This window comes from Eretmochelys imbricata, chromosome 6 (assembly GCF_965152235.1).
Source record: "Eretmochelys imbricata isolate rEreImb1 chromosome 6, rEreImb1.hap1, whole genome shotgun sequence".
Taxonomy (NCBI): Eukaryota; Metazoa; Chordata; order Testudines; family Cheloniidae; genus Eretmochelys; species Eretmochelys imbricata.
The window spans coordinates 29,998,091-30,011,853 of record NC_135577.1 but is presented as its reverse complement, the minus strand read 5'-3'; the positions used below and the strand labels follow the sequence as shown (position 1 = coordinate 30,011,853).

The window sequence follows — 13,763 nt, the reverse complement described above, 5'->3', positions numbered from 1 at the left end:
GTAAGTTTTTGTAAAAAAAAATTTACCTTTGAAAATACTGAGAAGTGACCCAAAAGTTAATTAGATGCTATATCCAAATTCTGACATCTGACTTGGGCATGGTTCCCATTGCATGTGCATTGAAGGACATATTTGGCCTTATGCATTTATGTTTCAACAATAATAATTGAACTGATGCCTCTTTCAAAAAAAATGTAAAACCAAATAGAAAATAGGCTCTCTTGCTGTGTCACTGAAATAGATTACACCTTGATTACGCTTTTTGGTGAGCCTCAATATAATTTTATGCTTAAAAAGTTCCATCTAAATTGAACTTTTCAGGAGGTTTCTTTGTGTTAATTCAGATAGGACTGTGTTTAATTGCATTGTTTTAAAAAATAAAAATAACACCTTGTGACGTCTTGTCCCAAGTTCTGATGATGGTGATATTTTACAATGTTTAAACAGCCCGGTACTACTTGGATTTCAAACTGTGTCAAGTATGACTGCACAACCACAACAGTAGGACCAGTTTTAATTACATCTTCCATCAGCTGCCCACCCTTTAATGAAACTGAATGTGTGAAGGTTAGTGTTTTTTAGACAGTTTATTTCATTGTTATGGTTTGTATTTGCATTTGAAGTTTTATTTTTGACAGTTCTAAAGTCTTCCAATCATCTCAAAAAGGGGAAAAACTATTGTGTCTGCTTTGATCTTTAAAAGCAAAATGTTGACTGCTCTAACTACTCTAACTATACAAAACCTTTGCCTGCACATTCGCTGGGTCAGTAAGCTTCCTGAGCTACAAAACTGTAATGGACATTCCATATTTTGAGAGGATACGTCCCCCTTTCAAGCAGGTTTGTAATGCCAAGCTTAGCCTGACACAGCTGTCCTAACCTGTAAGCACTTCTGGGTTTGATCATTGTCACAGCTGGGTCATGGGTGACTAGACCTAATAGTCAAAGCCACGAGTCTATACCCACGAGATAAGAGTCAAGAGTTGGCTTGGTCAGCATAGCAGGGGGTCAGAGGCAGGAGAAAAACTGGAGATCAGGAACCACAAATCGTATGCCATTTGTCAAGACAGCTCAGGATGCCAGGAAATCAAGACAGGGGAGCAGGTAGCACACAGTACACAGCAGGGTGGAACCCAGTTGCTCAGACAGCTTCCTGTTCCTGCTGTTGGCTTAAGGAAAGCAACTGGGCCATTCAGCCACTCTGGGGCTTCTGCCAATCAGACCTCAGGACTGGAGCTTCATACTGGAACTGGACTTTGTGGGTCCCAGGTAAATTATTGTCAGTAGGCTGCCAGATAGGGTTGCCAACTTTCTAATTGCACAAAACAGAACACCCTTGCCCTGCCCCCGCCCCTTCTCTGAGACCCTACCCCCACTCACTCCAGCTCCCCTCCCTCCATTGCTTACTGTCCCCCACCCTCGCTCGCTTTCACTGGGCTGAGGCAGGGGGTTGGGTGCGGGAGGGGGTGAAGGCTCCAGCTGGGGTGTGGGCTATGGGGTGGGGCTGGGGATGAGGGGTTTGGTGTGCAGGAAGGGGCTCTGGACTAGGGCCAGGGAGTTTGGAATGCAGGAATGGGCTCAGGGCTGGGGCAGCGGGTTGAGGTGCGGGAGGGGTGCAAGCTCTGGCAGGGGCTGTGGGCTCTGGGGTGGGGCTGGGGCTGGGGATGAGGGGTTTTGGGTTCAGGAGGGGGCTCTGGGCTGGAGCTGAGGGGTTTGGAGTGTGGGATGGGGTGTGGGATGCAGGCCCTGGGAGTTTGGGTGCGGGAGGGGGCTCTGACCTGGGACAGGGGGTTGTGGTGAGGGTGGGGATGCTGGGATTGAAAGGGGGTTTGGGTGCAGGAGGGGGTTCCGACTGGAGCAGGGGGTTGGGGTGCGGGCTCTGGCCAGGCGGCACTTACCTCAGTTGGCTCCCAGTTGATGGTGCAGCAGAGCTAAGGCAGGCTCCCTGCCTGCCCTGGCTCCACACTGCTCCCAGAAGCGGCCGCTATGTCCGGCCCCTAGGTGCATGTGCAGCCAGGGAGGTTCCATGCGCTGCCCTCATGGCTGCAGGTGCCGCCCCTGCAGCTGCCATTGGCCATGGTTCCCAACCAATGTGAGCTGCGGAGGCGGTGCTGCGGGAGGGGACAGCATGCGGAGCTTCCTTGAAAACCAGATGCCTGGCAACACTACTGCCAGATGGAGGGTTGGAGTGTGGTTGCTGGGGACACTGGGTCATGACAGTCATAGACGTCTCTTTTCTAACTGACTTACTGTATATGGCAATTTAGCTCATAAAAATGGAGAATTTAGGTTGAATATCAGGAAAATCTTCCCAATAGTAAAATGTATGAAACTGTGGTATAGTCCTGCAGATGAAGGGAGGTCATGAAACCTCCATTGGTCTGAATGCATAAAATTAGGCTGGACAAAGTAACCAGAAGATATACTGTATGGAACAATCTTGTATAGTTCTCTCTTAATTCTGTGGTGGGGTGTGCGTGGGAGGGTACTAAACCAGGGAACAGTCTTAAAGGAACTATGCATCTTTAATACCCCTTCCTAGATGACAGGAATGGAGTGGTCCATCAGAAAAAAGAGGCCCAGTTAGGTAGAAGATATTTTCCATTCTAGCCCCTAAAATGGCAGATGTGGCAGAGCAAAGAGGGTTTAGCAAAAGTCAAGTTAGTAGAAAAGTCTTCTCCTTCTTTCATCTTTTGGAGTTTTTGAGAAAGCAAGAAAGTTTCAGTATTTTTTCGGTGATCACCATGTGAGAGACCTGATGAAGAAACAAGGTTGGAGAGATCACTATGGCTTGTAGGAGTGAAATTGGACACTGTAACTGAGCCAGTACGCCAGCGAAATTATTTGAGAATGCTTTGACATAGACTGTAATTATTCTGTCTACTTTACTCCAGTTGGTGCTCCATCTTACAGTGTCAAAGACAGTGAGCCGTGGCTAGAATGGGCCTTTTGTTGAGCAGATTCTTTTTTATGAGAATTAACTCCAGATCAGTTTTCTGTGACCATAACTGTGCTCTACAAAGAATCAACATTTACTTTCAAGAATCACATGATAGAATCTGAGATCCCACAGTTGTTTTCTGTTCTAAGCTCTGTTCAGGTACCACTCTGATAACAGTTGGTGGATGATGATATTTAATGACAGCTACTGAATATTCACATGTGTTAATAGACTCAAGTTAGATCATTTAAGGCCAATTTCTTCCCTGATCCAAATCATTGCAATTAATGAGGTTGCATAGAATTGTAGATCAGGATAGAATAAGGGAAGTCACCTCTAGTAGCATTGGTATATAGGTGCTACGTTTAAGAAATTATTCTAACGTTTTTGTTTTTCTTTTTTGTTTAGATTGGAGGTTATATTGTGCCCTTTCTAGAGGGATGCTGCAAAACATGTGAGTGACTAATAAGACTTCAGGAATCAGAAAAGTCCATTTAGCATGTGATTATAATAGGAGTGAGACTGGTTTACTGTTTCATGAGGGCTTGATTCTGACCTCATTGACTCTAGAAGAAGGATGGCCTTTACTAGTATTTTTCAGAAGTATATTGACTGGAGCTAATGGAGTTAAACTAGAGTAAAACTGGTGTGAGATCAGACCCAGGGTCCTTTTTATGGTCTAATATTTTACTTTGAAAATCCAATGAGACAAACTCTCCATTAAAGTTACAGAGGTTTTGCCATTGACTCTAATGAGGTCAGTATTTGGCCTGATGGCTTTGAAGTGCATCAGACCTCTCCAAATTAACCTCCAAATGAGTGTTTAATTCTACTTTAATCCTTCAAGATCAGTGTTTTATCTGGTCAGATATTCTTGTCGTAAGTCACAACAATTTAATAAAATTATTTGTATTTCCTTTAACATAAGTTTTTAAATCCTATCTTCATACCAGTAAAAATTTAAATGAATATAAATTTGAATATAATATGAGTATAAATAAATAGACTTTTGTGGCAAACATTATTTAAACTCATTTTACAACTCCTATGCACTTGGCTCAAGTAAAATGGAGTTTGAGGAGTCAAATGCTGTGCAGATTACCTTTATGAGAGGCAGCAAGGTCTGGGAGACTGACCAACAGGTTAGGAGGTAGCAAGTCCTAAACTCTGCCCCCAGCTCTCCTAGTGACTTGCTGTGAGGAGTTGGCAAGTCACTTTGGGCTAGGTTCTGTCACTTTATGGATGCTGCGCAGTGCCTTACTCATCAAGTAGCTCCAGAGAAATGAATGGAACTACTTGTGGAGTAAGGTATTGTACTACTCAATACGAGCCAGGTTGGTGGAATATGGCCATTGCCTTCTCTATCTCTGTTTTTTTATCTGTACAGTGGAGATGCTCCCCCTCACGGTTGTGTTGAGGCTCACAGGAGTAAGCAAATTTCCCAGAGGGTTGAGAGACTCAGTTAGCTAATATTTGTGCAGCACCTTGCACATGTAAAGTGCTATAGAAGTGAAAGAGATGTTCCATATCTTAGAAGTCACTATTAGTTTTAATCTTTACTCTGAAGAAAAACCTTTTTTCTTTCTGCTTCAGTAAAGTTCCCCAGTTGCCTGGGAGGTATAATAAAATCATGAAACTTATGGCAGTGACTTCTAAAATATGGAACATCTTTCACTTGTATAGTACTTTACATGTGCAAGGTGCTGCACAAACATTAGCTAACTATCATATGTAATTGGTTTAAAGGGACATAACAAACATTACAATAAGCAGTAATGTTTCCCTCAAAATATGGTGCTGATTTATATTATTTAGTGTTATTTTAGATTCTACTATATAAACATAAACACTTGGTCTCTTTTCCTCTATCCTTATATTGCTTTTTAAAAAACAACAACAACAAAAAACTAGAAACTAATGATCTTTTTTTTCTGAGAAGGAGGGAAATTGTTGATTAAAAGGAGGAGGAGGAGGAGGGAAATCTGCTGGCAATTTTGTACTTTACAAGATATTGGTTAAATACAATTAATTCTAGCCCTGATTTAAGGCAATAAAGAGAGGCTTTCCCATGATTCCATGTAATGAAACTATAGGCTCATCAATGCTCACATGATCTCATAGATCAACATATTATCTGAGAGTCCTCAAGTCTTCTTTCTTAAATGCAGAATTGCACTTTATAATATAGTAATACCACACATTTATTGCGAAGCATCTCATTCCATACTAGAATTTGTTGGGAAATTTTTTAAAGATATAGTGGAACTTGTAAATTCTCAACATTTTGAAGTTGTTGAATTTTAACTGAAAAAGAATAATTAGCCAGGATACTGAAATTAGCATTATAAAGAATACCATAGGATCTTTACAGGGTACGTGAGTTAATATGTTTTATTGGACCAATTTCTGTTGGTCAGAGAGACAAGCTTTTGAGCCACACAGAGCTCTTCTTCAGATCTTGGAAAAGTACTTCCAGCAACAGAGCAGAAGAGTCTGCGCCCACTAGAGCACACTCCCCTTCAGAGCCTAGAATGGAATCCAGGGTTCCTGAGGGTCTTCAGCAATTCCATCATGTAGCATCATATTGAGACACCTGGGTCATCAGCAGGCTTGGAACCTTTAGATCCACCCCACAGATCTCTCCCCTTGAGCTAGTGGAGTAACTGATTGTCATCTTCTGTGTGGACCATCACTAGAGGGGGATGGGATGCTTTGTAGAACAATGATGAGCCTCAGGAATCCTGGGTTCCTTTTCAGGACTGGAGCGGGGAGTGTACTCTAGTGGTCATAGACTCTTCTGACTATTCCCCCAAGCTTGATCCCTTCTGCCCCATCCCCTCCAACCTGTCCCAGTCTTGTCTTTTTCCCCACACCAGGCTTCTCCTCCCAGTCCCATTCTCCTCACCTTGGCAGTCCCTTTCTCCACTCCTCAGGATTGTCATTTCAGTCTCAGTCTCCTTGCCCAGCCATTTCTAATTTCCAGCTACTAGTCCGCAGTATCTTTGCCCTAGTATCTTAGCCAGTCCTAGTCTCCACTCTACCCCTTTCCTGACTCCTCATCCGATCTGTCTGTCTCTCTCCCATCCTGAGCTCTAGCAGCTGTTTCCCATATTTCCCATCACCACTGACTCTCAGTCCTAGTATCCGTCCCTGGCTCCACATTAAATCTCAGTGTCCATTTCCCCAGTTCCTTGTCCTAGTCTCTTTGCCCAGGTAGATCCAGTTCTCCCCCCACACCTTATCTCCTTGTCAGATCTATCTCCACTCCCCCCCTCAGCTCCTTCCTCACATGCCAAAAGTTTTCAGTTCCAGTCATCCTCCCTGGCTACTCAACTGATCTCATGCCCCGCTCCCACTGGTTCCCAGTTTCACTGTCCCCTAGTCCTTCCCCAGTTCCTAGTCCCAGTTTCCTGGCCCTGCCAGATCCAGTCTCTCCACCCTGGATCTCAGTTCTATTCTACCCTCCTAAGCCCAGTCTTTACTGCAGGCTCCAAATGCCAGTCATGGTATCCATTACTATTCCAATTCCCAGCCCCAGTTTCCCTCTCCCCATCCCTGCTAACCTCTAGTCCCAGTTTCCACCCCCATCCCCGAGGGGATCCTTGTCCCAATCCACTTCCCCTGCCTCCTCCTGCAGGTTTTGTTCTTGTCCCCGCTGCATTAAAATCAGCTTCTTTCTCTACACTTCCTGGGCCCACAAGGGAGGTCATTGAGAGCACAGGAGAGAGAGTCTCCCTGCCCTCAGATTTGGTGGCTGGACCCAGACCCAGCATGGCCTGTAACAGCCCAGAGCTGCAATTGTAAGAAAAGTCCTGCACAGCTCCAGGCTGCAGCATGCTTAGTGTGGATGGAAACCTCAGGGAATTTAGCTACACAAACCTAAGAAATATGTGTTAACAAAGTGAGAACTGCTGTTTTTGAAAGGCTTATAATTTAGCCAAAATGTGGGTGGATTTTCATGGGGACAGCCACTACCCTGCCAAATGTTGAGCCTCTCATCTAAAGAATAGGGGCTCTAGAGCTTTTAAAAGAAAAGGTCACCAGAACTTTGTAACATGGGCAAAACAATGTATTTTTCCTTAGCTCCATTCTCAGAAATCACTGAACATTTTGTCTGAAAATTTCCAAAAAACTTCACTCTGAGGCAGAAACCTGGCACGGCAAAATTCAGCACAAATGTTTAACATTTGGCAAAGTTATAGGCAACTGAAAACAGGATCTTTTAATGGGCTGGATCAGCCAATCACAATGGTAGATGGTACTACCAGACCCACATATAAGAAGACAAATGAAAGTCCCACACATCAGCATAAGTAGGTGGAATAATAGCCTAATCAGTTCTGATGATAGTAGGGATTCAATTTGTGGGAGTGGGGTGGTGGGGGAAATGAAGATGCTACACACCTACTCCATGGAAGAGAAGCACAGAGATCTTTCAGAGTAACAGCCGTGTTAGTCTGTATTCGCAAAAAGAAAAGGAGTACTTGTGGCACCTTAGAGACTTCATTACCTCCCTGGGCTGCCCTCCTTGGATTCCAGTCCTCCTGTCTGCCTGCACTGGGGTTACCAGCCGAAGAGCTGCTACAACAGAAGATGGGTAGGCAGGATAAGGGTTCCTCATGTTTTTATTTAAGAATTACCTTTTTTCGTGTAGTGGTGGTTGGAGATCACAGTAGGGAAGATCAGTTTCCTCTGCCAACACTCTTGTTTACGTGGGGAAGAAGAGAAAGGATTTTGGGGTCTTTTGTCCTGATGGGCTCTGTCCTTTGCATGCCAGAAATCTGTTTCAGACACTTGTCCCTGGTTCTGAAATAATTTTTTCCATAGCTATGCACTCCATTGAATCTTCCCAGCTGCCACTGGCTTCTCTGATCTTATACCTCAGGGCACTGACTGCCATTTAAGTCAGCTAGTGGACAGACAGTCTCTTCAAAAGCCTTAAAAAAAGCCATGTACTTTCTTGTCAGCTGGTAAAATAACTGGATATTATGCTTCCAGAAGGGCCAAAATTAGAACCTTTTGTGGATTTAGACAAAACAGGACGATTCCTTTTGGGCATCATTTTCCAAAACAAAATCCAACCAGCAAATTAGTGCCACAACTTTTGAAATTTGCATTTGCAATGTGTAATACCTATTCATATTTTTCAATGGATACAAATAAATTTATAATTTGTATTTCTAATACAACTGATTGTATATCTGTATAATCTTGTAGATCCAGCATTTATTGTATGAATCAGATGGCCCAGATGGAATATAAAAAAACCTGTGGCAATAAGAATTTCATGATCAATAGTGACTGCATAAGACATTTTATGAATAAGATCACTAGCATCTTGTCTTCATTTTAAATACCTTAATCCTCATGAATCACTATGATTTTTCTCTCTAATTTTTGCAGTAAAACTGCAGTTTAAAACATTGCCCTGAAATGAAATCTACAGGAATTTCACAAAAACATTGAGAACTTTCAAAAATAACTCTTGTGGGAAATTACATTCCTTCCATCTCTTGGCCCTAAGTCTAACAGTAACTTCAAAGGCCAGATTCACCACTCACTTACACCAGTGTAAATCAGGAGTAACTTCATTGAAGTTAAAATTAAGAGATAAAATTAAGGTAAAACTGGTGTAAGTGAGGGGAGGATAGGCTCAAAATAGGTCACTAGTATCTAAACAATATTGTTTGAGTTCCTCTTATTCTTGCTATTATTTTCTAGATATTTTATATTTAATAACTACTGCATCCTAACACAATGAAGTTTTAAGCTGATTTTCCTTTTTTTAAGTTCCCTTTTTAAACATGGGTGAATCTGACCATAAAATGTTGACTAATGATAGAGGGACCCTTTTGTTTTATGTGTAATATGTTCAAAATGTAATATTCTTACCAGGTTCCAGAATGTCATTGTTGATCCCATTTCCCGTTAGCCCAGTCACACCTACAGCTAGCGCTCACTGTAACTCAGGTACATTCTCTTGGAAATCAGTAGGAACAAGTCAACCAGCACCATTGTTGATTTCCAACAATGTACTCCCTGATAAAGCATCAGGCCTCATGTCATCAAATCATGTTTGAAAGCTGCATTGTAGTATTAACTTCTCATTGTTCAGAACAGCTCACGTATGTTTTTTTTTTTTTCCATTTTGCACTGTAAGGGCAGTGCATTGTTGTTAGCCAACAATGTACTGTTGGTAGTAAGCATTTGCATAGTATTTAGTTTACTGCATGTGTATTTGCTACGTTTAGAAAGTTGGCTAATCGCTTTATGTTTATAGTGCTGTAGAATGTAGAGACTAATTGCTTTGCTCATTAAAGCTTACTGTTCAAATAACTCTTTAGAAGATTATGAGGCATTCAGTGGCATATGTACAAGAAGAAGTTCCTATTTTCTAGTCTATTGTAATTAGGACAGTATACTGGAAATATATACCATAATAATTGGAAACAGACAATAACAATCATAAGTATCTGCCTTACAACACATGGTATGAATGCTAACCTTCACTGCATTAATCTTGTGAAAACACAAGTACACTTTGCTATGTAGCAAATGATATTGACTGTAACTATATAAATGATATGTGCTGTAACATCACTGAAGGCCAGATTCTGCATTCATTTGCACTAATGTCAGAGTCTGGAAGAACTCCATTGATTTCTGTGTCATTCATCCTTATTGACACCCAGGTAAATGAGAATAGAATTTGACCATCACTAATGTTACAGCACATATTATTGTGTATATAGTTATACAGTACCCATGTATCTATTGGAGGCACTCATATAACGTGTTTGAACCAAACAGAATGCACAGAAGAATCTAATTACAGTACATATAGTTACCTACAATGTCATATGCTATCTATATGAAAGTTGTTCTAAGGCAAACTATGCATGTCTGTCAGTAAGTGTTACTAAGAATCATCAACACACACATGCAAATACTCTGCATTCTGTACTTGTTTCTGAGAAGTGACACACTTGCAGTGCAGCCAAGGTTAACTCATAGCCATAATTGTACCTGAAGAATTCCCTACCCCAGCCATCATCTACAGTGTGGTAACAGAAGCAAAAAACAGGATTACAAGTGAGCATTTTCGGATATGATTCAGTTGGCTAAGAGCCAATTCCTTGGAAACAAAAGGAACATGGTGAGTTGTTTCTTTTTAAAAATGTTGTTTTATCTTTTCTCTGTTTGACATACTTAGTGGGCTTATTGCTTGCCTATTCAATGTGCTTTTATCCTATCCAAGATATAATTCACTGATACTTTTGCCATAGTCAGTAGCTAACTATTTTTTATTGGAAAAGTAAGAGGAGGAAATAATCCTCTTAGAAAAAAATCTACATTCTAAAAATCTCTACTGTACTTGGAGTCAGTTGTTTGTCAAAACTTACATTTGCTTTTCTTAGAGAAGCAGCATTTCCTAGTGGTTAGAGCAGGGAACTGAGCACTGGGGCTCATGTGCTAATCCAGTCTTTGCCATGACTTAATATATGATTTTGGGCAAACCAATATGTCTTTGTTTCCCTGGGGATATTAATATCCACCTTTTGTATAGAGCTTTGAGTTTCTTGGATGAAAGGTACTACCAATGTATAGGTGGAAAGTATTATGAGGCCCTAAGGGCTAAAGGGATAGCTCAGTGACGGGGGAAGGATAGCTCAGTGGTTTGAGCATTGGCCTGCTAAACCCAGGGTTGTGAGTTCAATCCCTGAGGGAGCCAGTTAGGAATCTGCGGCAAAAATTGGGGATTGGTCCTGCTTTGAGCAGGTGGTTGGACTAGATGATCTCCTGAGGTCCCTTCCAACTCTGATATTCTGTGATCCACAAAGATGACTTAGGCTCAGAGTTGTAACACCTAACTTTAGGTGTTGTGACACCTACTGGAATCTATAGGCCTGAGTTAGCCACCCAGGCTACCTATACAATACATGGGGAGAGATCAGTGCCTAAGAATGCAATTCACAAAATCCAACACTCCGAGTGGAGAGCTGCCTAAGCTTTTTCACAGGAAATGCCAAGGAGCGGGGTGGGGCCAAAGACCTGCCTCTCAGATGGAGTTATGCACTTAATTGGAGACTGGAGGGAGGCAACTGTTTCTGCTCGAGATTCTCAGCCATGAACCCTCTCCTGGAATTAAGTGGTTAAGCGTCCCCTCCACCCCCCCAAAGGAGCTATTCCTCCCCCTTCGTTTGAACCTTTAGTCAGTGACTAGAGCACTCAGCCAGGATGTGGAGCACTGGGGTTCAGATCCCCCCTTTCCCTGATGTGGAGTAGGGATTTGAATCTATGTCTCTTATCTCCCCAGCAAATGCCTTAACCACTGGGTTTTTGGATATTCTGAGGTGGCGCTGTCTCAGTCCCTCTTGTTGAAACTATTCAATTTTGTATAAATAACAAAATAGTCAGTTTAACAGGGAATTGAGCTTGGGTCTCCTGCATTCAAGGTGAGTGCCCTCACTACTGGGCTAATGGTTATAAGGGGTGCACCAACTATCTCCTCCATCTGTTGTGTTTTGTGTAGGGCCTGATCTCGGAGAATGTCCCCTGGATTAGGCCTGGGGAACGCCTAATTTGAGAATCTCTCCAGGGTTTAGGTATGAGATAAGTGCCAGGTGTCAGGATTTAGGTGGCTGAGCATTTGTTCATTGGCAGATTTTTATGAGCCTAGGGGACTTTTCAGTTTAGGTGTCCACAGAATTATGTGACTGCTGGGCTGGGGTTCTGAGGATCTAAACGTTGGACTTAGGTACCTAAAGTGGCAGTTAGGTGCCAAAATCTATTTGTGGATCTAGACCTAAGCATTCTACAGTATGATGCAGTATGGGACTGCAGTAGTCCAACTAATAGACTGGACTTTTGATTTCTCTTTTAGATCTCCTTTGTGATGTGGCAGCAGGAAGAAGATCGTTCTCCAGCAGGAAGAAGATCGTTTCCTTTGCAATCAGACACTGTTCTTTCACTCCTGCAACCACTGAACTTTCTGCATGATCTTTCTTCTTCAAATAGTCAATATTTCCCCCTTTAATTATGTTTAACCCTTTGTTCATTTTATATATAAACAGATACTTTAGAATGTGTTTTATCTAATGTTTTGTATCTTTTTTTCTTGTAAAAATTAAAAAAGAGGTAATACAAATAAAAATTGGAATTAAGTATTTTCTCTTTTTATTAGGGCTTGTTTCTCTGTCTTTTTACATAGACAAACCTTCCCCCAAACCTGCCTTACGTAGTTGGCAAATCCGTGTGTTGTAAGGTGTTTATTACCAAAAATTACAACTTTGATTAAATACAGTGGCTTGATAGTGTTATGGCAGGAAATGTATTTAAATGTACTATCAATAGTCTTCTCCTAGGAATGGTTACTTCATTTTATCTTCAGAAAACATTGTATTAAGGTAACGCATTTTCATGACAGAGGCTACAATACTGCTTACATGGCTTATGGATTTTGTCCTTAAAAATTTATATATCTGGAATAAATACACTAGAAATATAATTGAATATATAAGAGACAGTGGACACTGTCATTGACGCGTGGAATAATTATACATTTTAAAAGCCAGGATTTAAATACAAATTACCTCTTTGTCAAAGAGGTTTTGGTATATGCTGTGATGTACTATTTATTATCTTCTTTTGTATCCTTTTAGCCCATAACACATATAGGAACGTTGCTATTTCTGAAATGTTCAGAATTGTGAGCTGATATTTTTCAATCAATGCATACTTTGCAGGTAGGGAAGATGGGAAATTTTGTAAAAAGGTGACTGTTAGGATGACTATCCGCAAGAATGACTGCAGAAGTAACACACCAGTAAGTAACTATCACAATTTGTTTCAGGGGAAGGGGGGAAACTAAGGAAAGGTGGAAATGAGAAAAGGTGTGGTGGTATTTGCTGTTGTATGCATTCTATTTCTGATTCAGCCTCAGGGCAGAAATTGGCATGTACCACAAATCTATCTGTAGCGGCTCACATGCAGTGGTCATCATTTTAAAAAGTCAACATTTACTAATATTTACAATGTAATAGTATCTCAAATACCAGTTATACCGTACATTTAGAATAGGAAATACAGATCCAGACCTGCAAAGCAATGAGCACTTGTCTATCACGGAAGTCAATGGGAATTGAGGGTGTTTAGCACTTTATAGGCGATACCCAGTGCCTTACAGGATTTGCCCCTGGAAAGAGCTGTCTTTTTTAATAGTGATGACAGTAAACAGTGTATTTAACCTGTAAATGTCACAGGATAGGGATCATGTGTCCTTAAATTCTTCAAAAGCATCATGCTCACCCATGGCACTATCTGTAGGAAGAATGAGTCCATAATTTCTGTGCTGGTGTTTGACTACGTAGACTATAATGATGCTTACTGAGACAATCTTAAACTGAATGTTTTGTTCCAAGGGTAAATGAACATGGGAAGAATAGTTCCAAATTGGCCCTTGGGGTGGAACTCTTCATTGCTGCTCCCCTGAGAGACCAGCAGTTTCTTACTGAGCAGCATGGCAGCAAGGTGTGTGTCAGGGATGGGGAGTGGGCAGGAAAGCAGACCCAGGAAGGCAGGGTGTGTGAGAAGCAATCACTATTCTGAGGGTATGGGGAGACAACTGAGACTTTCCCCCTCCTGAGTTAATGGTTGAGCAGTTAGAGAAGCCCATCCGTAAGGTTAAGAAGTGTTCTGAATGGAAGGGATAGCCCGTGAACATAAAGGAGCTACCAAGTGAAGTTACCGTAAGTGACTGTTACCGTATTATTGGTGTAAAATTCTTCAGTTTTCCTAGGGAGTGTTTCTGTGCCCGAACATT

At 41.6% G+C, this 13,763-nt stretch overlaps 1 protein-coding gene across 1 annotated transcript in view; it reads left to right on the top strand.

The window, feature by feature from the left end:
* The window catches only part of OTOG (otogelin), a 165,279-nt gene that overhangs the window by 150,818 nt on the left and 698 nt on the right, over positions 1-13,763 (top strand). The window contains exons 53-55 of the mRNA XM_077820059.1: positions 448-567; positions 3,350-3,395; positions 12,688-12,767. Coding sequence (XP_077676185.1) covers positions 448-567; positions 3,350-3,395; positions 12,688-12,767 — 246 coding nt within the window. The remainder of the gene's footprint in view (positions 1-447; positions 568-3,349; positions 3,396-12,687; positions 12,768-13,763) is intronic.